Source organism: Paroedura picta, chromosome 1, assembly GCF_049243985.1.
Source record: "Paroedura picta isolate Pp20150507F chromosome 1, Ppicta_v3.0, whole genome shotgun sequence".
Taxonomy (NCBI): domain Eukaryota; kingdom Metazoa; phylum Chordata; class Lepidosauria; order Squamata; family Gekkonidae; genus Paroedura; species Paroedura picta.
Window position 1 is genome coordinate 11,052,228 of NC_135369.1, and position 25,019 is coordinate 11,077,246.

At 47.7% G+C, this 25,019-nt stretch overlaps 1 protein-coding gene across 2 annotated transcripts in view; it reads left to right on the plus strand.

Annotated features, from left to right (window-relative positions):
- Positions 1-4,808: 4,808 nt before the first annotated feature.
- Positions 4,809-25,019, plus strand: part of LOC143829805 (immunoglobulin superfamily DCC subclass member 3-like) — a 45,161-nt gene continuing 24,950 nt past the window's right edge. Inside the window, exons 1-3 of one of the 2 annotated variants that reach the window (XM_077321232.1) lie at positions 4,809-5,384; positions 19,281-19,631; positions 23,167-23,311. In XM_077321232.1, coding sequence (XP_077177347.1) covers positions 5,333-5,384; positions 19,281-19,631; positions 23,167-23,311 — 548 coding nt within the window. In that variant the 5' untranslated portion in view covers positions 4,809-5,332. The remainder of the gene's footprint in view (positions 5,385-19,280; positions 19,632-23,166; positions 23,312-25,019) is intronic. The other variant, XM_077321240.1, reaches the window with a different exon arrangement.

A 25,019-nucleotide genomic window follows, 5' to 3' on the forward strand; every position in this document is an offset into this window, starting at 1 on the left:
CGTCGCCCCGGGTAACCACAGGGGTGCTAAGTGCAGCTAATAGGATAAGAGGGGCTGGGGGGGGGGATGTGAAAAAGGCCCACTTCCAATGTTCATCCACTCCCTGGCTTGGGGAGGGGGGAGGTCCCGTCATAGGCCAACCCCCCCTTCTCTGTTATTTAACTTGGTCTCACGTCCCCGCCTCTGTCCTCCATGCTTAATTTATGCAGCTATGCATAAAATTCTCTGTGTGCAAACAAACAGGGGATCTCGGTTCAGAAAGGATAGATTGGCTTTTCTTGACCTTTTTACCACTGAGCAGCCCCTGAAACATCCTTCAGGCTTCGAGAAACACCAGAAGGGGCACGATCCATGGAGAATAGACATGGGAAGCAGAGCTGTGTGCATGTCCACCATCTCTTCCCACCCGCTCAAGGCCCATCATTGGCTATTTGGCGAGGGGTGGGTGGGTCAGCACGCCCACGTATGGTCATGTCACCTGATAAATGTTTAACAAATTTTTAAAATATGTTAAAAATTAATTAGCCCCCTCCCACCCTTGCAGGGTCATCAAGAAACCCCAGGGTTTCACGAAACCTTCATTGAGAAACCGTGGGGTGGAAATTTGGGGAACTTGTAGGAGGTGAAGGGAGAGGAGATCTGGATTCTACTCCCCACTTTTGGAGGGCTGCTATTAATTAATGGAGGGTGAGTAAGAAATTCTTCAATGCTCTGTAAAATCAGAGTCCAATGAGCAATTGGGCTGTGAGTGTCCTGCATAGTGCAGGGGGTTGGACTAGATGACCCAGGAGATCCTTTCCAACTCTATGATTCTATGATTCTGTTGTTGTTAGGTACGAAGTTGTGTCCGACCCATCGCGACCCCATGGACAATGATCCTCCAGGCCTTCCTGTCCTCTCCCATTCCCCGGAGTCCATTTAAGTTTGCACCAACTGCTTCAGTGACTCCATCCAGCCACCCCATTCTCTGTCGTCCCCTTCTTCTTTTGCCCTCAATCGCTCCCAGCATTAGGCTCTTCTCCAGGGAGTCCTTCCTTCTCATGAGGTGGCCAAAGTATTTGAGTTTCATCTTCAGGATCTGGCCTTCTAAGGAGCAGTCAGGGCTGATCTCCTCTAGGACTGACCGGTTTGTTCACCTTGCAGTCCAAGGGACTCGCAAGAGTCTTCTCCAGCACCAGAGTTCAAAAGCCTCAATTCTTTGACGCTCGGCCTTCCTTATGGTCCAACTTTCGGAGCCATACATTGCATCTGGAAAGACCATAGCCTTGACTAAATGCACTTTAGTTGGCAGGGTGATGTCTCTGCTTTTTAGGATGCTGTCCAGATTTGCCATAGCTTTCCTCCCCAGGGGCAAGCGTCTTTTAATTTCTTTGCTGCAGTCCCCATCTGCAGTGATCTTGGAGCCCAGGAAAATAAAATCTGTCACTATCTCCATTTCTTCCCCATCTATTTGCCAGGAATTGAGAGGGCCGGATGCCATGATCTTTGTTTTCTTGATGTTGAGTTTCAAGCCAACTTTTGCACTCCCCTCCTTCACCCGCATCAACAGGCTCTTTAGTTCCTCTTCACTTTCTGCCATTAGAGTGGTATCATCTGCATATCGGAGGTTGTTGATATTTCTCCCTGCAATCTTGATCCCGCCTTTCTCATGATGTGCTCCCGCCTTTCTCTAATCCCGCCTTTCTCATGATGTGCTCCGCATACAAGTTAAATAGGCAAGGCGACAGTATACAGCCTTGCCGAACTCCTTTCTCAATTTTGAACCAATCAGTGATTCCATGTTCAGTTATCACTGTTTCTTCTTGACCTTCATATAAGTTTCTAGAAACCTGGATTCTATTATTCTAGTAGCACCTTTAAGACCAGCAGAGATTTATTCAGGGCATGAGCTTTCGAGTGCAAGCACTCTTTGTGCTTGCACTCGAAAGCTAACGCCTTGAATAAATCTTTGTTGGTCTTAAAGGTGCTGCTGGACTCTGATTTTATTGTGCTACTTCAGACCAACATGGCGACCCATTTGAATCTATTTCAGTGCTCTGGACAGCTCTGGAAAATTGGTAGGGAGAGATTGCATGGTTTTACTCTCCAGCTAGCTGGAAACCTGGATCTGAGTCTTCCTCAATAGGGTGGACTTTCAATATGGCCAGAGTGATTTAAATCTAGTCTCTGTTTTCCTGTTCAGCCCCGAGGAGTCCAATGGAGAAATCCCCCCCCTGGAATCCCCCCACCCCATTTTTGGACTTCAGTACCTGGGACAGCAACGGGTAGGCAAGCTAGCCTTCACCTATCACAGAGCTAGTTTGTTCATTGTTCTTTGTCGCTTGATGGCCTCAGGATGGCCTCGCTTGATGGCTTGCACGTGTGAATGAACTGTCAGGGAGAGAACAGTCACAAGGAGTTCTTTCACTTTGTTAGCTCAAAAACTTTTCCGCACAACCGTGCCATTCTTTCGGAAGACACAGGAATTTTTACCCTTCCCCAAATCTAACTTGTCACCTTTTTAAAAAACAAGCAAATGTGTTTTTGAACATCACGGAGGCTGTCGGAGCATGTTTCATCTGGGGCATGTGCAGAAGGGTGGGGAGAATGATCTCATAATTAATTGGAGGATGAGTAACAGATGAGGGACCCTTTCTACTACTCCTAGCCATTAGCTTTTTATTCTGCTCCCAAGACATCAGAGCGGCAAACGCTTTCCTCTCCTCTGCCCTCACAACAGTCCTGTGAGGTAGGCTAGACTGAGAGAAAGACTCAGTGCCTGAAGGTCGCCCGCTGAGTTTCAGGAAGGAGTGGGGATTTGAACCCTGGTCTCCCTGGTCATAACTACCACTCCACACTGCCTCAGGGCTGTCGCCGATCCAATATTAAGATCTTCGAATGCTAATATGTTGGTGGCCCCTGGCCCTAAAGAAGTGAGTCTGGCCTCAATCAGGGCCAAGGCCTTTTCAGTCCTGGCCCCTGTCCGTTAGAATATGTTGTCGGTGGAAACTTGAGCTCTTATTGAACTATCAAAGAGCAAGCTTGGTGTAGTGGTTAGGAGTGCGGACTTCTAATCTGGCAAGCTGGTTTGATTCCCCGCTCCCCCACATGCAGCCAGCTGGGTGACCTTGGGCTAGTCACAGCCCTGTTAGAGCTGTTACGACTGAGCAGTAATCTCAGGGCTCTCTCAGCCTCACCTCCCTCACAGGGTGTCTGTTCTGGGGAGAGGAAAGGGAAGGCGAATGTAAGCTGCTTTGAGACTCCTTCTGGTAGAGAAAAGTGGCATCTAAGAACCAGCTCTTCTTCTTCTTCAGTAATCTCAGGGCTCTCTCAGCCTCACCTCCCTCACAGGGTGTCTGTTGTGGGGAGAGGAAAGGGAAGGGGATTGTAAGCCACTTTGAGACTCCTTCGGTTTGAGAAAAGCAGCATAGAAGAACCAACTCTTCTTCTTCTTCTTCTTCTTCTTCTTCTTCTTCTTCTTCTTCTTCTTCTTCTTCTTCTTCTCCTTCTTCCTCTTCTTCTTCTTCTTCTTCTTCTTCTTCTTCTTCTTCTTCTTCTTCTTCTTCTTCTTCTGCAGGACCTGCAAAAATAGAACTATTTCCATAGGCATATGTTTGAGTGCAGGGGCAAGTAAATAAAATCAAATGCCCCTCTCTCCTCCACCGGTTCCCCCACCACAAATATTGGCCGGAGACACAGAGATAGAAACAAGGCCCGAGAAATGAATTCTAATGTTTTATGTTTTTATGGCCTTACTGTTTTTATCAGTTTTTATCAGAATTTTGTATAGACAACTGACGTACATTACCGGAGCTTGATTAGAGAGGACGCACTGTAAGTATTGTTGTTGTTGTTGTTATGTAACCTACAGAAATGGCTCATGAAACCAATCTTTTGCAGAAACTTCAGGCATTGGAAGCGTCTCTCTTACGAGTAACCAGCTTTTCCTGTGCATCTTTGTTATCAACTCTGAAACCTGCCTTCTGCAAAAAGTAAAAACATCTTCAAAGAGAACCCTCAGTATGATCCAAGTAACATGTGTGTTTGCCCAGGATCTCTAAGTCAATCCTGTCTTGAGCAGGGGGTTGGACTAGAGGCCCTTCCACCTCTATGCTTCTGCGAACATTCATCCTGAGTCATGCGCTTTCATAGAATCATAGAATCACAGAGTTGGAAGGGGCCATACAGGCCATCTAGTCCAACCCCCTGCTCAACGTGGGATCAGCCCTAAGCATCCTAAAGCATCCAAGAAAAGTGTGCATCCAACCTTTGCTTGAAGACTGCCAGTGACTGCTTTCCATCCAGTCACGGTGCACCTTTGCGGTCATTTGCAAGGAGATTTGGCCGTTCACACAGTAAAGTGCCTTGAAAGTTGTTATTCAGATTGCGTGAAAGCATCCTTAAGGGTTTGTTTGAAGGATGAAGTCAGGCTGAATATCGTGCTCTGGAATTCATCTTAAAAACAAAGCATTCCGTCCGTGTGGAAGCCGGCGGAAGGACGGGTGGGTGGAAATGCGGGACTTGTGGACATTCTACTACCCACTCTGAACCATCAGATTGTAATGAATGTCGATGGATATTCCTTGGCGATCCCTGACGGTTCTTGTGAGCACCGCTGGGCTGGCCCGGCGGGATTTCCCTCTGCCCCGCCACCCTGCCTTGCTGTGAATAAGTCCGGCATTGCAAGCCGGTAGCAATTTGGCCAATATAATAACCCAGCCAAAGGGCCATATACCAAAGCCCTGGACACATCAATGCTTCCCAAGGGGGGGCTGAGGAAGGGGGGGGGACAGCCCCTGCCTCTCATCTTTGTGCTGAGCTGTAATTGGGCATCCCTCCCTCCAGCTGCCTTTCACACACCCCCAGCCTCCCCCCACCGTCCTGCCCCCCAGACCAATTGTATCAGTGTCTCTGGCCGTCAGAGAGGGTAAACAATGGGAATTAGGAAGCCAAGCTGGCCCCATCCAGCGGAACAGGAGTGTGAAGACAGAAGCAGGCAAAGTTGAAGCCAGGCGGATTTCGGGGGCCCTGCAAAAAATTAGGAAAGGGGAGATTTTTTTTAAAAAAAGAAAGAAAAAAGGACAGAGGACGTGACTGAAGAATAGTGCAAAAGTTGAGAGGCCAAAGAATTTTTTGTGTGTATGTGTGGGAGATACCTCATTTAATTTGAATTACCCCCAGTCACCTATGGAATTACCTGTCTCCTTCTCTCCTTCTTAAACATCTGGGGAAAACTTTGGGGGGTTGGGTTTTTGTTTTTTTTTAATTTGAGGGTTTGTGTGTTTTGTTTTGTTTTTTTAAGTAGCGTGGGTTTTTGGATGCTGTTTCCCACCGGACTCCAGAATTTGGGGGAATGTCATTGTGGAACTTCTGCTTGGCTATCGGCCTGTTCCTGCAAGGATGGGGTAAGTGGGTGCTTTATGCTATTTCTTTTTCATCTCTGTCTTTCCCTCTCCCCCCCCCCTGCCCTTCTCTTCTTCTTGCTTCGGTGGACGTGGACGGAGACGGGCGCACATCGTGTGTCTTTTGGGGCGGTGATGAGAATTTGGACCTTTGCAGGACTAGAACCCGCACTGAATTTAGGTTCTATGAGAAGGATTTCGAGACCCACAAGAGCCCTGTGGGTTTCTTTGCAAAACTTTGGGGATGCCTTCTGCCCCTCAATATCCCTGAGAAAGGCAGTCCCAAGTCTGATTCAAATCTCAGCGTGCGTCTCCCTTAGGCATGATCAAACCTTGTCTACCCTTCGTTCCCAGATGGCTTTTGCGTTGGTTTTAGTCCCCCTCTAGTGTGTTGGCCGATCAAAGGACCATGATACAATTATGTAAGCCGCGGCTGGGGAGGTGGACTTTAGAATCAAGAGGCTGGAGAAATCCGGGGGCAGGGGGCGGGGAGCAAGACTTGAAACGCTTTGATGTTGCCTTGCCTGATTTTGGATTTGGAAAGGTGCGTTGAAATTTCTCGCGGGCCCTCGAGAACCTCTCAAATCGGGAAGGTTGGAGAATTCAAATTAACAAGGGGGTGCGTCTCGAAAAGCAAAACACACCCAGTGGTGGATCCACTCTGGTGGATAACTCTGTCCCTTTATCACCCCATCCTGTAAAACCGTGGACCAAAAAGGGATGCGGTTTACTGGCCGTAAAGAGCTTTCTTCCCATCCTGTTTCCAAAACAGAAGGTCTGTTGTCTTGGGAGGTTGAAGGGCTTCGGATGAATGAGTTCAAGAGGAAACTGGTCCCTGAAGATCAGGCATGTGAATGAGGTGGCCAGTCTGGTTTTATTTCCAGGGTGCTGATTAAGGAGAAAAGTTCCCCAAAACGTCATGTCCTGGACTTTGGTGGTGTGCTGTCTTCCCAGCTGTGCTTTTTCTCAAATGCTTCAGCAATTGAAAGGGATAGTCTGTGTGCTTCCTCTTGTTAATTCGGTTCAGTGTGTGTGTTTGTGGGTGTGTTGTGTGTGTGTGTGTGCATGCACACACGCACATGTGTCTAACAACCTTTGGGATTTGAGATTAGATTCATTCTAAGCACTGGAATCACTGTGGGATCCTGGACCCCTGGGTTGTGCCTCCGTACGAGGAAAGAAATAAATTTGCTCAAGATGCCTAATGGACATTCACAGAGCCCCAGTTTAGTTTGCCTCTGGGAGGGGATGTCTTCTTTTAAGTCTAGCAAACAACAAAAGACAACCGAAAGTTGTAGGGGCAAATGGGATCCCCCGTTTCTGCTCTACTTTAAGTCCCCCCCTCTCCAATTTCTGGACCCAGAAATGATCTGGGCATTTATGTCCTTAGCATCATTGTGACCCATGAGGTCCCTTCCAACTCTATGATTCTATGATTCCTGGTGGCCCCATCTCTTGGGCAAGGAAGAGATGTTCAAAGTTTTCCTTATCTTTTCAGACTCTCGGGCTAGGAACTTAACGACTGGTATAAGTCCAGATAACAAAGAGGGTGTGTGGGAACAGGACGATTGCCTTCTTAGAAGTCCATGTCCTTTTCAAAAAGGCTGTCTTGGACGAGCTTTCACGTGCTTTCTTGCAAGAAAAGCCCTAAATTTCAGGAGCTGGAGACATTTACATGTTAATTGACATTTACCCCTTCAATACGCAACTGTTCAAAACTGAGTTACTTTCTCCTGCTTTAGCTAAAATTCCTTACTGTAAAAAAAAAACAACAACACCAAAAGCTCTAGACCTGTTTGTCTTCTTGGGAAAGATGAAGACCAAATCAGCACTAAAATGTACTCTAGCCCAACCCTAGAAGACACATCTAACTGATTTCCCATCACTGATGCTCACAGCAATGGTCTCAAAAGCAGAGTTTTGGCTTAATAAGAGGGGAAATTGTAGGATTATTTGGAAAATTTAGAAAAACTGTGGCAGGTTTGTTATTCACAGAAGGGTCCTTTTTTAAGCCCCTGCTTTTTGGGTGATGATTTATACACAGAAAAAACGAGTGAGAAAAGAAGTTTCAAACTATAGTGGAAGATTCATGTCTGCTACAACCTTGGACCAATAAGTTTTCCTCGAGAGTATAACCTTTGGAGAGTTAAAAGTTTCCTTCGTCAGATACCTGGCCCCCCCAAAAGCTAGAAATTTTGCCGATCTTTAATGTGCTATCGGACTCAAATCTTGCACTCCTGTAGACCAACACAGCTGCTTCTTATTTTAGAGCGTGCTGGAGATGAAGTTTGGCTTACAACATACTCTGAGGCACCAAAGATTAGGCTACAATTTTACAAAGAATTTGAAAAGGGCTACGATGCTCAAGGAAGAGCTGATATTTTTATTCCCCGCTTTTCACGACCCAAAAGACTCCCCAAACACCTTTTCCTTCCTCTCCCTACAACAGACACCTTGTGAGGGCGCTGGGACTGAGAGAGCTCTGGGAGAACTGTTCTGAAAGAACAGCTCTAAGAGAACTGAGACTGGCCCAAGGTCTCCCAGCTGGATGCCTGTGGAGGCACAGGGAATCAAACCCAGATTCTCCAGATTAGAGTCTCTCTCTTAACCACCACACCATGTTTATGCCATGATCTGGAATGGCTACACGTGGCTAAAGACAGGCAAGAAAAATACAAAGGGAAATATTTGTCATGGAGGATGGAACAGGAGCCCTCAAGAATAACAGACAAGATGTCCAGGCTGAGCTGAGTGGGGGTGGGTTGATTGTTGAGGCCCGACAGAATCTCTTAGAGATATAGGTTAGAGCCCCAAATGCCTGTTTCACAAAGGCCCAGGGGCATAGCTCACTGGCTTTCACTCAAAACTCTCTGTGCCACTTGAATTTTACATTTAAATACCTATCGTATCCTAATGATATTGTTAAACGGGAGGGGGGGAATAGGAACATCTAACATAAATTTTGCAAGATTGCTCTTTCTAAAGAGGCAGCGCGGTGTAGCGGTTAAGAGTGGCAGCTTCTAAACTTGTGAGCCGGGTTTGATTCCCTGCTCCTCCGCATGCAGCCGGCTGGGTGGGTTTGAGTTAGTCACAGCCCTGATAAAGCTGTCCTCGCAGTAACATCAGGGCTCTCTCAGCCCCACCTACCTCACAGGGTGACTGTTGTGGGGAGGGGAAGGGAAGGCAATTGAGGCCACTTTGAGACTCTTTTGGGCAGTGAAAAGCTGGGTATAAAAACTAGCTTTTCTCCTTCTTCATCATAAAAACATAGCTAATGTTGCATCTTGAGGATAATTCCTTGCAGTAGCATGAAAACAGCTGCCAAAAATTCTTATAATTGATGTCTATAAAGTATCCACAGCACTTCATGTCTATTTTTTTGTAACAACAACCCTGTAAGGCGGAAGAGAGAGCACCAAGATGGCATGGTGATTAAAGTGTCAGATTAGGATCTGGGAAGATAGATTCCAGGTGGTCGCCATGTTGGTCTGAAGCTGCAGAACAAAAGTTTGAGTCCAGGATCACTTTAACCAAATTTTATTGATGGGCCTTAGCTCTATGGTATCTAAAGAAGTGTGCATACGCACAAAACTTTATAACTTTGCTGGTCTTAAGGGTGCTACTGGAGTAAAAAAAGGATCTGGGAAATCCAGGTTTATATCCCTACTTTCCCACAGAATCTCAGCTTAACCTACCTCACAAGGTTGTGGGGAGGATAAATTTGGAGGGTAGGAAAATGGTGTAAGTCACTTTGGGGAGGATAATGGGATAAAAATAATGAACAAATTTTTATACAGTCTTTGTATGGCAGGTGGAAGGCTGAAACTATTTGGTTTAGGCCACCTCATGAAGCCATGGGAAGGGCAAGATACGAACCCAGGACATCCAGATCGCAAGCTGCAGCCTATGCAGATTTACCTTACTCAAAACCCACTGGAAGCTATGGCCTTAGACGGAACTAACATAAGATTGTTTGCCTCTGGCCTCCCAAGCCCTTTGGATACTTAATTTGTGTTAAATGGAGGACCATCGAGCTTCTCCTGAGAGTTGTGGTTAAGAATGGCAACCTATAATAACCTAGAGAACCAGGTTTGATTCCCCACTCTCCCACATGCTGCCAGCTGGGTAAACTTGGGCCAGTCTCAGTTCTCTCAGAGCTCTCTCAGCCCCTCCTACCTCACAGAGTGTCTACTGTGGAGAGAGGAAGGGAAGGTGATTGTAAGACTCATGACAGCTGCCTGGTGACCTTGGGCCAGTCACAGTTCTCTCAGAGCTCTCTCAGGGCATCTGTTGTGAAGAGAGGAAGGGAAGGCACTTGTAAGCCATGTTGAGGCTCCTGAGGCCTGCTGGGTGACTTTGGATTAGGCACAGTTCTCTCAGAGCTCTCTCCGCCCCACCTATCTCACAGGGTATCTGTTGTGGGGAGAAGCAGGAAAGGGGATTGAAAACTTCTTTGAGACCCCTTCGGGTAATGAAAAGTGGAATACAAAAAAAACAGCTGCTATTATTGTTATTATTGTTATTGCTATTATTAGGACCGATGTCAAACCATGGGGCTGTCGGGAGAACCTAGGAGCCTTCTCTCTTCTTGCCTGAGTACAAGGAGCATGAGAAGGGAGGTTGGGTATTGCTGTTTGAGCTATATATTCTTTGCCCTCCAGTTGCACAAAACTATATACTTTCGGATCAGGACCTGTAGGCCTTCCTGTGACCTAGTTGAGAGGGCAAAAGTTTCTAACAGGAGGCTTGGATTCTCCTGCTAGTGCTTATCCGCTGGAGTATTATGGGGGAGCTGATAGAGGAAAAGTAGGAACTAGGACACCTGTACTTTCGTGACTCAGTGTCCCAAGGCCATTTGAGAGGGGAGCCACACTGGCTTGCAACAGAACAGCTAGATTTGAGCCCACCAAGATATTTGACAGAGCAAAAAAGAATAAAATAGTTTTATTAAGAAGAGAAACAAACATTGTACAGAAAGGAGAGAGAGAGAGAGAGAGAGAGAGAGAGAGAGATCTAACCAACTGCCTAACTGTTCTATGGTCTCCAGTCTGATCTGGAGGCAAGCAGGGAGGAAGTGTGCTCAAAGGAACAGGAAGTCTCCAAATGAGCCAATGGAGACGTTGGAGGAGATCATTTGAAAATCAGGAAGTTCCTATTCTCACATCTCCTCCGATACCCTCTGCAGGATATTCTTCATGTCCTTTTGAATGATGCACACTAAAGATCTTTCCTGTTCATGTCATAGTCTGCTGCATACTGCATTGGTCAGACTGCATCTGGAGTCCTTTGTGCAGTTCTGGAGGCCTAATTTCAAAAAGGACGCAGACAAAATGGAGAGGTTGTTAAGGAGAGCAACAAGGATGACCTGGGGCCTGGGGATGAAGCCCTGTGAGGAAAGGCTGGGGGACTTGGGGATGTTCAGCCTGGAGAAGAGGTGGCTGAGAGGGGACAGGATGGCTCTCTTGAAGGATCTGAAAGGTTGTCACGCAAAGGAGGGAAGGGAACGGGTCCTGTTGGCAGCAGAGGAGAGGACCTACAGTAATGTCTTTAAACTATGTGTCGAATAGTACGGGCTAGATAGCAAGAAAAAAGGTTTCACAGTCGGAGTAGTTCAGCAGTGGAATGGGCTGCCTCAGGAGGTAGGTAGCTCCCCCTCATTGGCAGTCTTCAAGCAGCGGCTGGACAGATCCTTCTCCTGGATGCTTGAGGCTGATCCTTCATTGAGCAGGGGGTTGGACTAGATGGCCTGGATGGCCCCTTCCAACTCTAGGATTCTATTCTATTCCAACATCTCTAAGGTCCTATCGGACTTGAATCTAATTGTACAAGGTAAGGTTGGCCAGCTAGCCCTTATTTTAATAGTAACCCTCCTTCTATCTATCTAGGGCATTCTTATTCTGCCTTTCAGTCAAGGAGCCTCCAAATTACCCTCACAACAACCCTGTGAGGTAGTTTGAGGCTGAGAAAAACTACAGGCCTGTGGTCAGCCAGTGAGCTTCATAGTAATGGGAGGATTTGAATCCAAGTCTTACAGCTCCTAGTCGGATGCTGTCTGATATACCACACTACGTTTGAAGTCTCCTTAGTACTAAAGGAGTCTTCCCTGATTCCCTGATGCATAATCCTGCACAAACAAGTGTAAATGACTTTTCCCCTCCAGAAGCGTCTTCAAAATTTGGTATCTGGGGCTGGAAGCAAGCAGAGAGCTCATAAGTGAGTCAAAACTGGTTAAAAAGAGGGACCATTGCTGATGGTGTGCATGCTCACCCCACTTTTCCCTGTAGGTTTCATGGGGCTTTGGAAACCACCGCAAAAAAAATCTCCCTAACATGTTTGGCCAGAGGTAAAACTACAGAGAACTTTCCTGCCACAAGAAGGGATGGCTATTTCAAACTGCCTGAAACCTCTAAGGGGGAAAACTGGATGTGGGGTTCACTTAGGAGTTCAACGGTGGAAGACTTTTTGGCTTAAAGGTTCAGTCCGCTGTTCTCTGTTTAAGGCCAATGTAACCAACCAAAAGCTGGCTGGTCTGGCCCATGAAGGGCGGATGGAGGAAGCAATTGGAAGACACCCACTCAAATACGGCTGGACGGTCAGCCATTGCAGTGGCCCGATCTGCGGCCCACCCCATGATCCCCATCCTCGCGTTCTGTCACGATGGCCCCGGGCCTGTCGCAGGGGGCCTTCGGCTCCGTTTCACTACCCAAGTCCGCAGACAATCTGCTTGGTCGACGGGGAGGGGGGGGGGAAAAGACGTCTGGGGTCGCAGCCCCCTGGCCTAGCCCGAGGGCAGCGGGCATGATAGATCGAGGGGCGAAGGTGAAGGTTTGGGACCCGTCCTTGAGTGATGGGGCGAGTCATGGGAACTTCACCCCGAGAGCGTCACGTGGCCGGGCAGATGGGCAAGGCGGAGGTGAGGCCTATTGTGCCGGGGACGGGACAATGGGGTCTGCCTCGGCCCCTTCTGACCCAGCTCATTGTTCCCCCTCCTCAGCACCCTGCAAGCCTCTCGACAGCCCCGCCATGGGGCCCCCTGCGTCCGCCCTGCGGTTGCTAAGGCAGGCCTGAATGGTGGCATCCATCAAGACGTCAAGGGGACCATTCCGTATCCCCCTCCTTCCCCCCCTCCCCAGCAGAGGCCATTGTCGTCTCCGGACTTGAGCCTCACCGCCGATTCTCGGGCCGTGGCTTTTAGGAGCCACGGCTCCGGGCGAAAAGCCCCCTGAGGGGATTAAAGGCTTCACGTTCCCAAAGCTTTCCATATGTTGGTTTTGGGGGCTGGCGGGCAGGGCTTTGCACGGCCCACGTGGGCACTGCTGGATCGTGAGGCCTGACCCCCCCACACACACGTACGCCAGCTGCCCGGCTGTCCTGATATCTCTCGAAGGTGACCGTGAGGGGAAAGTCCGAAACTTTGCTTCAGGCTCGAAGGCCTCTTGCACGGCCCGTTCGGAGTTTTGGCCCTGCTCCCCTTTTCTAGAACGTTCCCTCACACTTTGGTTCTGATTTTAGCTCAGTTTTCCTTCTTCTTTGTCCCCCCCTTCCAGAACGGGCTGGTCTGGCACATTTCGGAAACAAGAAGAAAAACGTGGCTTTCCTCAGCCTGGTCAGCCCCCTTTCCAGAAAGTTCTATTACGGCTATAAAAACCAGCCGCCACAATTTCAGGGCGAGAGAGACAGTCTCAACATCATTAACAGCCCTGACTGAAGTATTGTGAGAGCCAGTTTGGTGTAGTGGTTAGGAGTGCGGACTTCTAATCTGGCATGCCGGGTTCGATTCTGCGCTCCCCTACATGCAACCAGCTGGGTGACTTTGGGCTCGCCACGGCACTGATAAAACTGTTCTGACTGAGTAGTGATATCAGGGCTTTCTCAGCTTCACCCACCCCACAGGGTGTCTGTTGTGGGGAGAGGAAAGGGAAGGTGACTGTAAGCCACTTTGAGCCTCCTTCGGGTAGGGAAAAGCGGCATATAAGAACCAACTCTTCTTCTTCTTCAGTAATATCAGGGCTCTCTCAGCCTCACCCAACTCACAGGGAGTCTGTTGTGGGGAGAGGAAAGGGAAGGCGACTGTAGGCCACTTTGAGCCTCCTTCGGGTAGGGAAAAGTGGCATATAAGAACCAACTCTTCTTCTTCTTCAGTACGGATTTCTCAGAAGTCTTCCCTGTAATGTGGGGAGAGAGGAGGGCGACAAGGAGAGAAATGGGCAATTTACCCCCCAAATCCCCTCCTAACCCAGCAGATAGTCCTAGAATAATTCCACTTTTATCTAGTCCAACCCCCTGCACAATGCAGGGAATGTTGTAAGCCGCCATGAGCCAGCAGAGCTGGAAATAGTGGTAATTTTGTTGTTTGTTGTTGTTGTTATTATTACACAACTTCAGCATGTGGAAATCAGTATCACCAGACTCATTCGGGCTGAGAGTCCAAGAAAAGCCCTTGACCATTCTTACTGCTTATCTGTCATCCCATCCCTATATTAGAAGAAGAGAAGAAGAGTTTGTTCTTATATGCTGCTTTTCCCTACCCGAAGGAGTCTCAAAGCGGCTTCCATTCGCCTTCCCTTCCTCTCCCCACAACAGACACCCTGTGAGGTGGGTGAGGCTGAGAGAGCCCTGAGCCACTTTCCTACACTTTCTTGGTGTAGTGGTTAGGAGCGTTTACTTTTGATCTGGGGAGCCGGGTTTGATTCCCTGCTCCTCCTCCTCATGCAGACAGCTAGATGACCCTGGGCTCGCCACAGCACTGATAAAGCTATTCTAACTAAGCAGTAATATCAGGGCTCCCTCTGCCCCACCTCCCTCACAGGGTGTCTGTTGTGGGGAGAGGAAAGGGAAGGCGACTGTAAGCCCCTTTGAGACTCCTTCGGGTAGAGAAAAGCGGCATATAAGAACCAACTCTTCTTCTTCTTCTTCATCTTCTTCTTCTTCTTCTTCTTCAGTAATCTCAGGGCTCTCTCAGCCTCACCTCCCTCACAGGGTGTCTGTTGGGGGAGAGGAAAGGGAACGTGATTGTAAGCCACTTTGAGACTCCTTCGGGTAGAGAAAAGTGGCAGATAAGGGCCAACTCTTCTTCTCCTTACTTCTCGTGGTGGCTCTGGCTGCACCCTTGTTAATTCACAGTCCGCTATCTTGAGCACAACTGGGTGTGAAACACAAGGGCCACAACGAGCCCCAGCAGGGTTAAGGGGGGGTGTCCTTGCTGCGCAAGCAGGGTGGCATGCCTTCGTCCGACACGCGGTCCAGATGGCCTCTTGCACAGACGCGTGCCAGCGTGTGTTGGGTGTGTCGGGTCGGGCAGGACGCCAATCCCACCCTGGTGCCTTTTTCTGCTGCCCCTCCCTCGCATTTTTGGCACAGGGGAAAGGCAGAAGGGTGGAGCTGGCAGAAAGGAGGGGGAGACGTCTTGCTTTTGGGCTGCAGCCAAGAGTGGTTGGTGAATGAAGAGGCTCTTGGCGAGGGAGGGGCGGGAAGGGGACGCCATGGGGTGCGGGGGGGGGAAGGTTCGGGATTATCCCCTTTGAAGCTATAGAAAGTCCCCTATTCTGAAGTCAAGAGGATCTTAATTGGTGTTGTTTTTCCCCTGGCCCCAAAGCTAATTTGAACCTCCCACAACCAGCGTTACCAGCCACTGTTAGGGGGATGCGGGGGGGGGGGAGAATTTGGCAGCAGGACAGCAGGTTGCAACTGGGGAGGGTACAAATACGGAAGGAGGGGTTTTATTGCCTTATTCCAGACTCTGCCGCTTGGGCCCTAACTTGTGGGGCTGGTCCCGGTTTCCATTTCAGACTTATTCCTAGTAGAGAGAGTAGTCTACAGTTCCCTTTCTGAAGAACATTAAACTGTGACTTGAGTGAACAACTTCTCATTTGTTTCCAAAACCCTCTCTAGCTGTTAAATCAGCGTACGGTTAAAGGAAGAAAAGCGAGTTATAAAAGTTATAAACCCAGGAATTCAATGCATGATTTTTGTAAAGGAAGAAAAGTGAGATGTACAAGTTAGCACACAAAGCATAAGAAATAAAGAAGAAGAAGAAGAAGAAGAAGAAGAAGAAGAAGAAGAAGAAGAAGAAGAAGAAGAAGAAGAAGAAGAAGAAGAAGAAGAAGAGTTGGTTTTTATATGCCGCTTTTCTCTACCCGAAGGAGGCTCAAAGCGGCTTACATTCGCCTTCCCTTCCTCTCCCCACAACAGACACCCTGTGAGGGAGGTGAGGCTGAGAGAGCCCTGAGATTAATGAAGAAGAAGAAGAGTTGGTTTTTATAGGCCGCTTTTCTCTACCCGAAGGAGTCTCAAAGCGGCTTCCAATCGCCTTCCCATTCCTCTCCCCACAACAGACACCCTGTGGGGTGGGTGAGGCTGAGAGAGCCCTGAGATGACTGAAGAAGAACAAGAGTTGATTCTTAGATGCCGCTTTTCTCTACCCGAAGGAGTCTCAAAGCAGCTTACAGTCACCTTCCCTTCCTCTCCCCACAACAGACACCCTGTGAGGGAGGTGAGGCTGAGAGAGCCCTGAGATTAATGAAGAAGAAGAAGAGTTGGTTCTTATATGCCGCTTTTCTCAACCCAAAGGAGTATCAAAGTGGCTTACAATCGCCTTCCCTTCCTCTCCCCACAACAGACACCCTGTGGGGTGGGTGAGGCTGAGAGAGCCCTGAGATTACTGAGGAAGAAGAAGAGTTGGTTCTTATATGCCACTTTTCTCTACCCAAAGGAGTGTCAAAGCAGCTTACAGTCGCCTTCCCTTTCCTCTCCCCACAACAGACACCCTGTGAGGGAGGGGAGGCTGAGAGAGCCCTGATATCACTGCTCGGTCAGAACAGTTTTATCAGTGCCGTGGCGAGCCCAAGGTCACCCAGCTGGCTGCATGTGGGGGAGCGCAGAATCAAACCTGGCATGCCAGATTAGAAGTCTGCACTCCTAACCACTACACCAAACTGGCTCTCAAAGCCAAGGGATCTACATAAGAGAAGTGAGTTATAAAAGTTATCATTCAAGCCCTACAAAATTAAGCCAAGGAATTCAATGCATGAGTTTCGTAAAGGAAGGAAAGCGAGATGTACAAGTTAGCACACAAAGCGTAAGAAATAAAGCCAAGGGATCTACATAAGAGAAGAAAAGTGAGTTATAAAAGTTATCATACAAACCCTAAATAATTAAGCCCAGGAATTCAATGCATGAGTTTTGTAAAGGAAGAAAAGTGAGATATAAAAGTTACCACATGAGCCATACAAATTAAGAAGGAATCCTAGGTATGAATTTCAGAAATGAAGAAAAGTGAAATACAACTATTATCACACAAAACCTTAACAATTTATCAGATTTCACTGGTGAACTGTCCCAGAGAGTCTCTGATAAACTAAATCTATTCAAACAGAATCTTTGTTAATTAATCTGCCTCCCCTCATTTTTCCAAATATGCATTTTGTTTATTTGAACTACTTCTGGCGGCTTTTCTTCACAAAGTTGATGAACTCAAAGTGGTTTAAGTAGCAACAGTACATCTTACTACGGACTGTAGACATATAAAACAGCCCAACAATATCTTTAAAACTTAATTATTTATCGAATTTCTATACCACCTTTCCATAAAGCTCAGGGCACTTTACATAAAACATCATGCATATACATAGAAATCTAGTGGCAGTAACATTACAGTGGTTCCTAAATTGAACATAACAAAATATTGCAAAATACTATAACAGGGTGACAACAACTCTCAACTTGATCCTGTGAGAGGACGGTATGGCTCAGATTCTGGAAGGGGTGCTTGGGGGACCGATAAATGTTGTTGAGGTGGCAGGCCTCAACTAAATGCCTGGTGGAGGAGCTCCCTTTTGCAGGCCCTGCGGAATTGTGCTAGTTCAGGAAGGGCCCTGATCTCTCCGGGGAGCTCGTTCCACCAGGTGGGGGCCAGGACCGAGAAGGCTCAGGCCCTGGTTGAGGTCCAGCATGCTTCTTTGGGGCCTGGGATCACTAGCCAGTTGGCGGTGGCAGAGCATAGGGCTCCTTGAAGGGTATAGACTGGGAGATGGTCTCTCAGGTACGCTGGGCGTACAGTCAATGCACAACAACCAAAATAATTCAAAGCTCAACTGCATTCACCTAAACAGAATGGGGTTGAACATAGGGATGCCAGCCTCCAGGCAGCACCTGGGGATCCCCTGGAATTATAGCTCCTCTCCGGACTAAAGAGATCAGTTCCCCTGGAGAAAAGGGCCACTTCGGAGGGTGGACTCCCTAAGCATTAAGCTCCACGTAGGTCCCTCCCCACCCTGGATCCTGCCCACTCCTATCTCTGCCTTCCCAACCCAGAGCTGGCAACCCTTGGATGAAGTTCTTCTGGACGCCTGGAAGGAGAATGCAGCATAGCGGTGGGACATACCATCCAGGCCATAGTGGTCTCCCCTCCCACTACGATCCAAGACTGACCCTGCTTAGCTTCTGAGATCTGAAAGGACACGGCTCGCTTGGGCCATCCGGGGCAGGACTTCACTTGGGTCTCTGCAAATAGTTCCAGGGCAATTATCAGGGCAGAGAAAGGACCCAACAACATTTGGGGGATTGGTTGCCATCGTTCTAACTTTCTTATATGAAGGGGTAGACCGGAAGAATGGTTTAGTACATGTAGGTGACACTTCCTTCACCATGTTGGGGGTACCTGTGGACAACAATTTAAATAGGAGCGGACAGTATGATGAGGCAGTAGTGAAGGCCAGTGTGGTCTTGGGTTGTGTCAGCAGAGGCATCGCATCAAAATTGTGAGATGTCCTAGTCCTGTTGGATACCACGTTGGTCAGACCCCCACCTGGAGTCCTTTGTGCGGTTCTGGAGGTCTCCCTTCAGGAAGGATGTGGCCAGAATGGAGAGGGGGCAGAGGGGAGCGACGAGGATGATCCGAGACTTGGGAATGTTCAGCCTGGAGAAGAGGAGGTTGAGAGGGGGCATGATGGCTCTCTTGAAGTCTTTGAAAGGTTTGTCTCTTAGAAGAGGGCAGGGAGAGGAGAGGACCCGCAGTAATGGCTACTACATGTAGAATGATATCATCTAGTAGCAGGGGGGGGTATGTTTACAGTCTGAGTAGTTGTGGCGCAGAGTGGTAAGGCAGCAGACATGCAGTCTGAAAGCTCTGCCCATGAGGCTGGGAGTTCAATCCCAGCAGCCAGATCAGGGTTGACTCAGCCCTCCATCCTTCCGAGATCGATAAAATGAGTACCCAGCTTGCTGGGGGGTAAACGGTAATGACTGGGGAAGGCACTGGCAAACCACCCCGTATTGAGTCTGCCATGAAAACGCTGGAGGGCGTCATCCCAAGGGTCAGACATGACTCGGTGCTTGCACAGGGGATACCTTGACCTTTACCTTTAGTTCAGCAGTGGAATCGGAAGCCTCAGGAGGTGGTGGGCTCCCCCTCACTGGTGGTCCTCAATCAGCAGCCGGACAAATCCTTATCCTGTATGCTTGAGGACGATCCTACATTGAATGGGGGGTTGGACTTAGATGGCCTCTGCAGAACCTTCCAATTCTATTATATTTTCCCCCTCCAGAATTAAACCCAAACAAATGATAACAGTATAATTCTAGCATGTTATTCCTGTCTGGTCCTTCAATCTGTTAAACGTCTTCATTATGCTGTATGCTAATTTTGCTGACAACTCTCTACTTGTATGTATGGAGTTTGGACCGGTAACTCCCAATTCGTTGTATCTAAAGAAGTGAGCATGCACATGAAAGTTTATACCTTGAATGAAATTTTGTCGGTTTTAAAGTTGTCCCCGGACTCAAACTTTGCCCCGCTGCTTCCGACCAACACGGTGACATCCCTGAATCTAGCCTCATGCATGTTGTCCAAGTGTGTCTCCATTAAGTGAGCCCCTGAGTTGAAAGCTCTCCTTTCCGCAGGTTCAGCCCGCCCATCGGAGCTGGCATTTGTCCTGGAGCCCAGTGACGTGATCGCCGTCCGGGATCGCCCACTGCTGCTGCACTGCCAGGTGGAAGGCGAAGCTCCCATCGCTATCACTTGGTATCGGAACGGGGCAGCCCTCTCCAACGACAGCCACACGTCCGTCCTGGCCAATGGTTCCTTGCGCCTGGAAAGCGTCCATCGGAGGTCCCGGGGAGGGGGAGGAGGAGGAGGAGGCGCAGCTGACGCAACCGCCAACAGCAGTGATTCGAGCGCTGGAGAATATAGTTGCACGACCCAGAACCGTTACGGCCTGCTGGTCAGCCGCAAAGCCCGCGTGCAGATTGCAAGTGAGTCTGGGTGTGGGACGGGAATGGGGTCGGAGGTCAAGATACTGGCACATTGAGCGTAGGGGTGCCAGCTCTGGGTTGTGGGTGGAGCTGGAAGTGGGCCGGATTATTTTTATTTTTATTTTTATTTTTATTTTTATTTTTATTTTTATTTTTATTTTTATTTTTATTTTTATTTTTATTTTTATTTTTATTTTTATTTTTATTTTTATTTTTATTTTTATTTTTATTTTTATTTTTATTTTTATTTTTATTTTTATTTTTATTTTTATTTTTATTTTTATTTTTATTTTTATTTTTATTTGTTGTTGTTGTTGTTGTTGTTGTTATTGTTATTGTTATTGTTATTGTTATAGATTTTTAGCCCAACACCCCCAACGGCTCATGGTGGGTTACAACACATATAAAACCCCCAGTAAAAATCCAAATAAAATTACAAAACATGGTTACAAACAGTTCCCAAGATGTCCAAAAACGGCGGACTAATATAAAACTCACCCACTCTCCATCAAGGGGGCATGGGGTCGTTGACCATTAACCTGCCTAAGATTGATCCAGGGGTCAATTATTAAAATTAATATTGTTGTCATTATGTTAGTGTTAATATTAATTACATTTCTATACCGCCTTCCCGAGACCGGCCCCGGCGGAGTATACATAGACAATTTACTGAAAGCAAATGATTACAAACAACAAAATTAAACAGGGTGGCCAAACTAGAGCTCTTCAGATGTCCATGGAGTACAATTCCCATTAGTTCCTGCCAGCAAGGTGCTGGCAAGGCCTCATGGGAATTGTAGTCCATGGGCATCTGGCGAGCTACAGTTTATCCACCCCGATTGTCGTCTTACCACTGAGAAGTTTATCACTGCCGGAAGGTCTTCTCCAGGCTGGGTGTCTCTATGGGGTGTGTTGTTGGGGAGGGGCCATAGATGTTTTTAAGTCCTTGGCTCCAACCAAAAGCTTAGGATGGGACCTCAATGCAGTATAATGATATGGAATCTAGTAGCCCCAGCAGTCATTTTCTGATCTCTGTCATTCTGGAGATGAGCTGTAAGACTGGGGGATCCTCAGTTTGGTGTAGAGCCAGTTTGGTGTAGTGGTTAGGAGTGCGGACTTCTAATCTGGCATGCCAGGTTTGATTCTGCACTCCCCCACATGCAGCCAGCTGGGTGACCTTGGGCTCTCCATGGCACTGATAAAACTGTTCTGACCAGGCAGTGATATCAGGGCTCTCTCAGCCTCACCCACCCCACAGGGTGTCTGTTGTGGGGAGAGGAATGGGAAGGTGACTGTAAGCCGCTTTGAGCCTCCTTTGGGTAGGGAAAAGTGGCACATAAGAACCAACTCTTCTTCTTCTTATCTTCTCAGGTCTCACCTGGAGGCTGGCATCCCTGTTGTCAGATCTGGGCACGATTTGGGGCAGGGAGTGACCTCAGTGGAGCATAGTGCTATGGAGTCCACCCTCCAAAGTAGCCGTTTTCTCCAATGGCAATGATCTCTGTTGCCTAGAGAAGACTTATGATTCCAGGGCATCTCCAGGTCCCACCTGGAGACTGGCATCCCTAGCTGAGTGGCTGACTTTCACTCTAAAGCTCAGAACCTATCAGGGGAGAAACACCCTTTTTATTGAACCATTCCTGGTGGTGTAGGAGTCTGTGAAATTCTGGACTTCAAAGGAGTCTTCATCAGCCAGAGATGGTCAGCTTGATGCAGCATTCTGCAGGACCCAAAAGCACACATACCAACCAGTACAAGTGAAACAATGTATATAATTGGACTTTTTGTTGGTCTCGTACTCAACTTCTGGCCAATTGCATACAATGGTGGAACTAAGGGTGAAGTGAGAAGAACTTTTGGGGGATGTATTGGCTCTATGGTTCTTCCTGTAGAAAGGCCACGCCCCCTCGAGCAAAACCTCCAGTCCCAGGTGCCTAGACTCTATATCAGGGGTGGCCAAACTGTGGTTCTCTCCAGATGTCCATGGACTTCAATTCCCATGAGCCTCTGCTCCATTATGCACGAGGACCAGTAGGGCTTATTGCTCAACAAGGCTTCTGATTGGCTATTGGTGATCTGATTGGCTGAGCAAACTCAAAGAAACATGGTTTTTAGCAGCAGCTGCCACGGCAACACAAGGTTCTTCCTTGCATCACTGAACATAAGCTCTGTGTACACAAGAAAATGCTTTTAAACAGTGTCTTCTTTGTAGAAGGCATCGTATTAAGCACAGCTTCTGCCTGAAGTGTGATGTGCATAACTCCCATTCCTAATATTTGTCACTGGTTCCCCCTCGTGTGGCAGCCATTTTATTATTCTACCCACCACCCTCTGCCAAAATTCCAAAGGTCCAAATGGGGGAAGGGGGGAGAATGACCTCTATTCGGCACCCAAGAGACCCTGACTTCTATTCTATTCCCAAGAGACCTTGAGCTCTGTTTGAATTTATTGGGTGCGGAAAATTGTTAATATTTCAAAGCTGAGGAAGTCTCACAACGAAACTAGACATTACCCAGGATTCTAGTTTTGTTTTGATGGTTCTTAAAGACCCCAGAGATAAGAACTTCTCCTTGTGTTTAACATTAACATATTTGGAATATAGGAATCCCTCTGTTACCTGCAAGATTTATTGAGTGACAAGTCCACCCACCCCCCCTAATTTGCAGACATCCTGTAGGGACCCCTGATATAGAAAGAAGCAAGTATTTGATTTCAGGCCAAATAGATGTTGAAGATTTTAAAATGTTGACAAGAAATGCCCTTTCCCTGCTCACCTCTTGGTGTTTCTCTATCCTTAGCTCTCCGTCACCCATTTCTTGACTTGTCCAAAGGTTTCCCATTTCCTTCCAAAATTCTCAGTGTTCTCCTTCCCTGCATCTTATTTCAAAGAGCTGTCCCTCACACATGCCTCTGTGTTGGCCAATCTAAACTGTTGGAAGATGCAAGAGCTGTCGTGTGCCGGATGCAACAGCATACAAAGAATGTCCTATAGGGAGCATCAGAGGACATGTGTATTTAGCATAGAATAGGAACTTTCAAATAAATAAATAAAATGAATGAATGAATGAACGAACGAACGAACAAACAAACAAACAATCTCCTGATTGGCTCGAATGGGGACTTCCTCCCTGATTGCCTCCAGAACAAAATTTAGTTAAAAATCTTTCCTCTGTTCATTACGTAGTTGTTTCCTCTTCTCAATAAAACTATTTTTCCTTTAAGCAGCTGGGACTGTAGACCTCCTTTTGCATATTTAAACTCTGCCAACATAGACATATTTATTTATTTATTTATTTCACATTTATATACCGCCCTCCCCAAAGGCTCGGGGCGGTTTACGTAGAACTGAGAACTATACAAGAAACTTTACAAACTTAGATTTGTCAACGGCTTGGGGCAAGGACCTTTTCCCGTTTACAGTGTTTTTTAAAGTCTCATGTGCTTTGATCACAATGCCTCGATAAACGATGACAGTGCCAGTTTGCATGATCACGTGGATGGATCTCACGGTAGCCACGTCTGCCCTCTTCTGCAGCCTTGTCCAAATTCCACATGCACCCAGAATCGATGTCAGTAGAGGAGGGTGGTGTGGCCCGATTCCAGTGCTTCATCCAGGGGGTTCCTGAAGCTACCATCACCTGGGAACGCAACCGGACAGCCCTGCTAACAGATGACTATCGGTGAGTGTCATGGGCGCTGCTTCTTCTTCTTCTTCTTCTTCTTCTTCTTCTTCTCCTTCTCCTTCTCCTTCTCCTTCTCCTTCTCCTTCTCCTTCTCCTTCTCCTTCTCCTTCTCCTTCTCCTTCTCCTTCTTCTTCTTCTTCTCCTTCTCCTTCTCCTTCTCCTTCTCCTTCTCCTTCTCCTTCTCCTTCTCCTCCTCCTCCTCCTCCTCCTCCTCCTCCTTCTTCTTCTTCTTCTTCTTCTTCTTCTTCTCCTTCTCCTTCTTCTTTATATATTTATTGATTTGATTTCTATACCGCCGTTCCATATGGTTCAGGGCGGTTTACATACAACATCGTGGAACAAATTAATATATAACATAAACAAATACAACAAGAACAATAATCTAACAGTAGCTCTAAATAACACAACTTCAGTGATCCCAACAACAATATAACAAGAACAGAAACTTAGCTAAGGCCCCTAGAGAGGTCAGAATGGTTCAGGCCGTGGAGGGGATGTCTGAGGGGGGACCTGTGGTCGGTCTCAGGCAAATGCAGGCCCTGTGGAAATGTGGGAGTTCAGGCAGGGCCCTGATCTCTTCAGGGAGCTCATTCCACCAGGTGGGGGCCAGGATGGAAAAAGCTCTGGCCCTCATTGAGGACCAATTCTTCTTCTTCTTCTTCTTCTTCTTCTTCTTCTTCTTCTTCTTCTTCTTCTTCTTCTTCTTCTTCTTCTTCTTCTTCTTCCTCTATTGATGGGTGCTTCCATGCAGAAGAAATAACGTGCATTCAATCCGCTTTTGATGCACTTTGCAATTGGATTTCACCGTGCGGAACAGAAAAACCACTTGCAAACAGTCGCTAAAGTGGACTAAAACTTCACATGTGAAAGCATCCTAAGAAGATTTTAGGAGCATCCACCTCATAGTCAACACAGCAGCCAGGTGGGGGAGATTTGGCCAACAAACTGAGGAGCAGATAGGAAGATTCCATGAGCAGGATATGCCCCCCCCCCAGCGCACTCCTGCCATCCCATATTACAGACTCTAAGCAAGATGTCTAAATTCAAACATAGCTAGGAGACCAAAAGAATTCTGGAACTCAGTGGCAGAGCCTCTGCTTAGCATGAGAAGGTCCCAGGTTCAATCCCCAGTATCTCCAGTTAAACTTCCAACTTCCTGGTGATCCCTGGACTTAGGGAAGCTCACTTGGCCCCAGCCAGGGCCAGAGCTTTCTTCGTCCTGGCCCCCACTTGGCGGAACGAGCTCCCAGAGGAGATCAGGGCCCTGAGGGAACCTGAACAGTTCTGCAGGGCCTGCAAAAGGGAGCTCCTCTGCCAGGCATTTGGTTGAGGTCGACCTGTGCCATCTCTTCCCAAGGGCCCTCCTCCTGAGACCCCTCCTATGGCACCCACCATAATTCCGGCCAACCCACTGGGCTATCCGTAGGAGTTAATTTAATTTTTCCCACATTTTTTTCTACTGTTCTATGTTGCTTGTTGTTTCACTTCATTCATTACTGTTAATCTAAGTTATCTGTAGGGTTTCTGTTCTGTTTTATGTGAACAGAGGAGAGGACACGCAGTAATGGGTTTAAACTTCAAGTACAACGATATAGGCTAGATATCAGGAAAAAGTTTTTCACAGTCCGAGTAGTTCAGCAGTGGAATAGGCTGCCTAAGGAGGTGGTGAGCTCCCCCTCACTGGCAGTCTTCAAGCAAAGGCTGG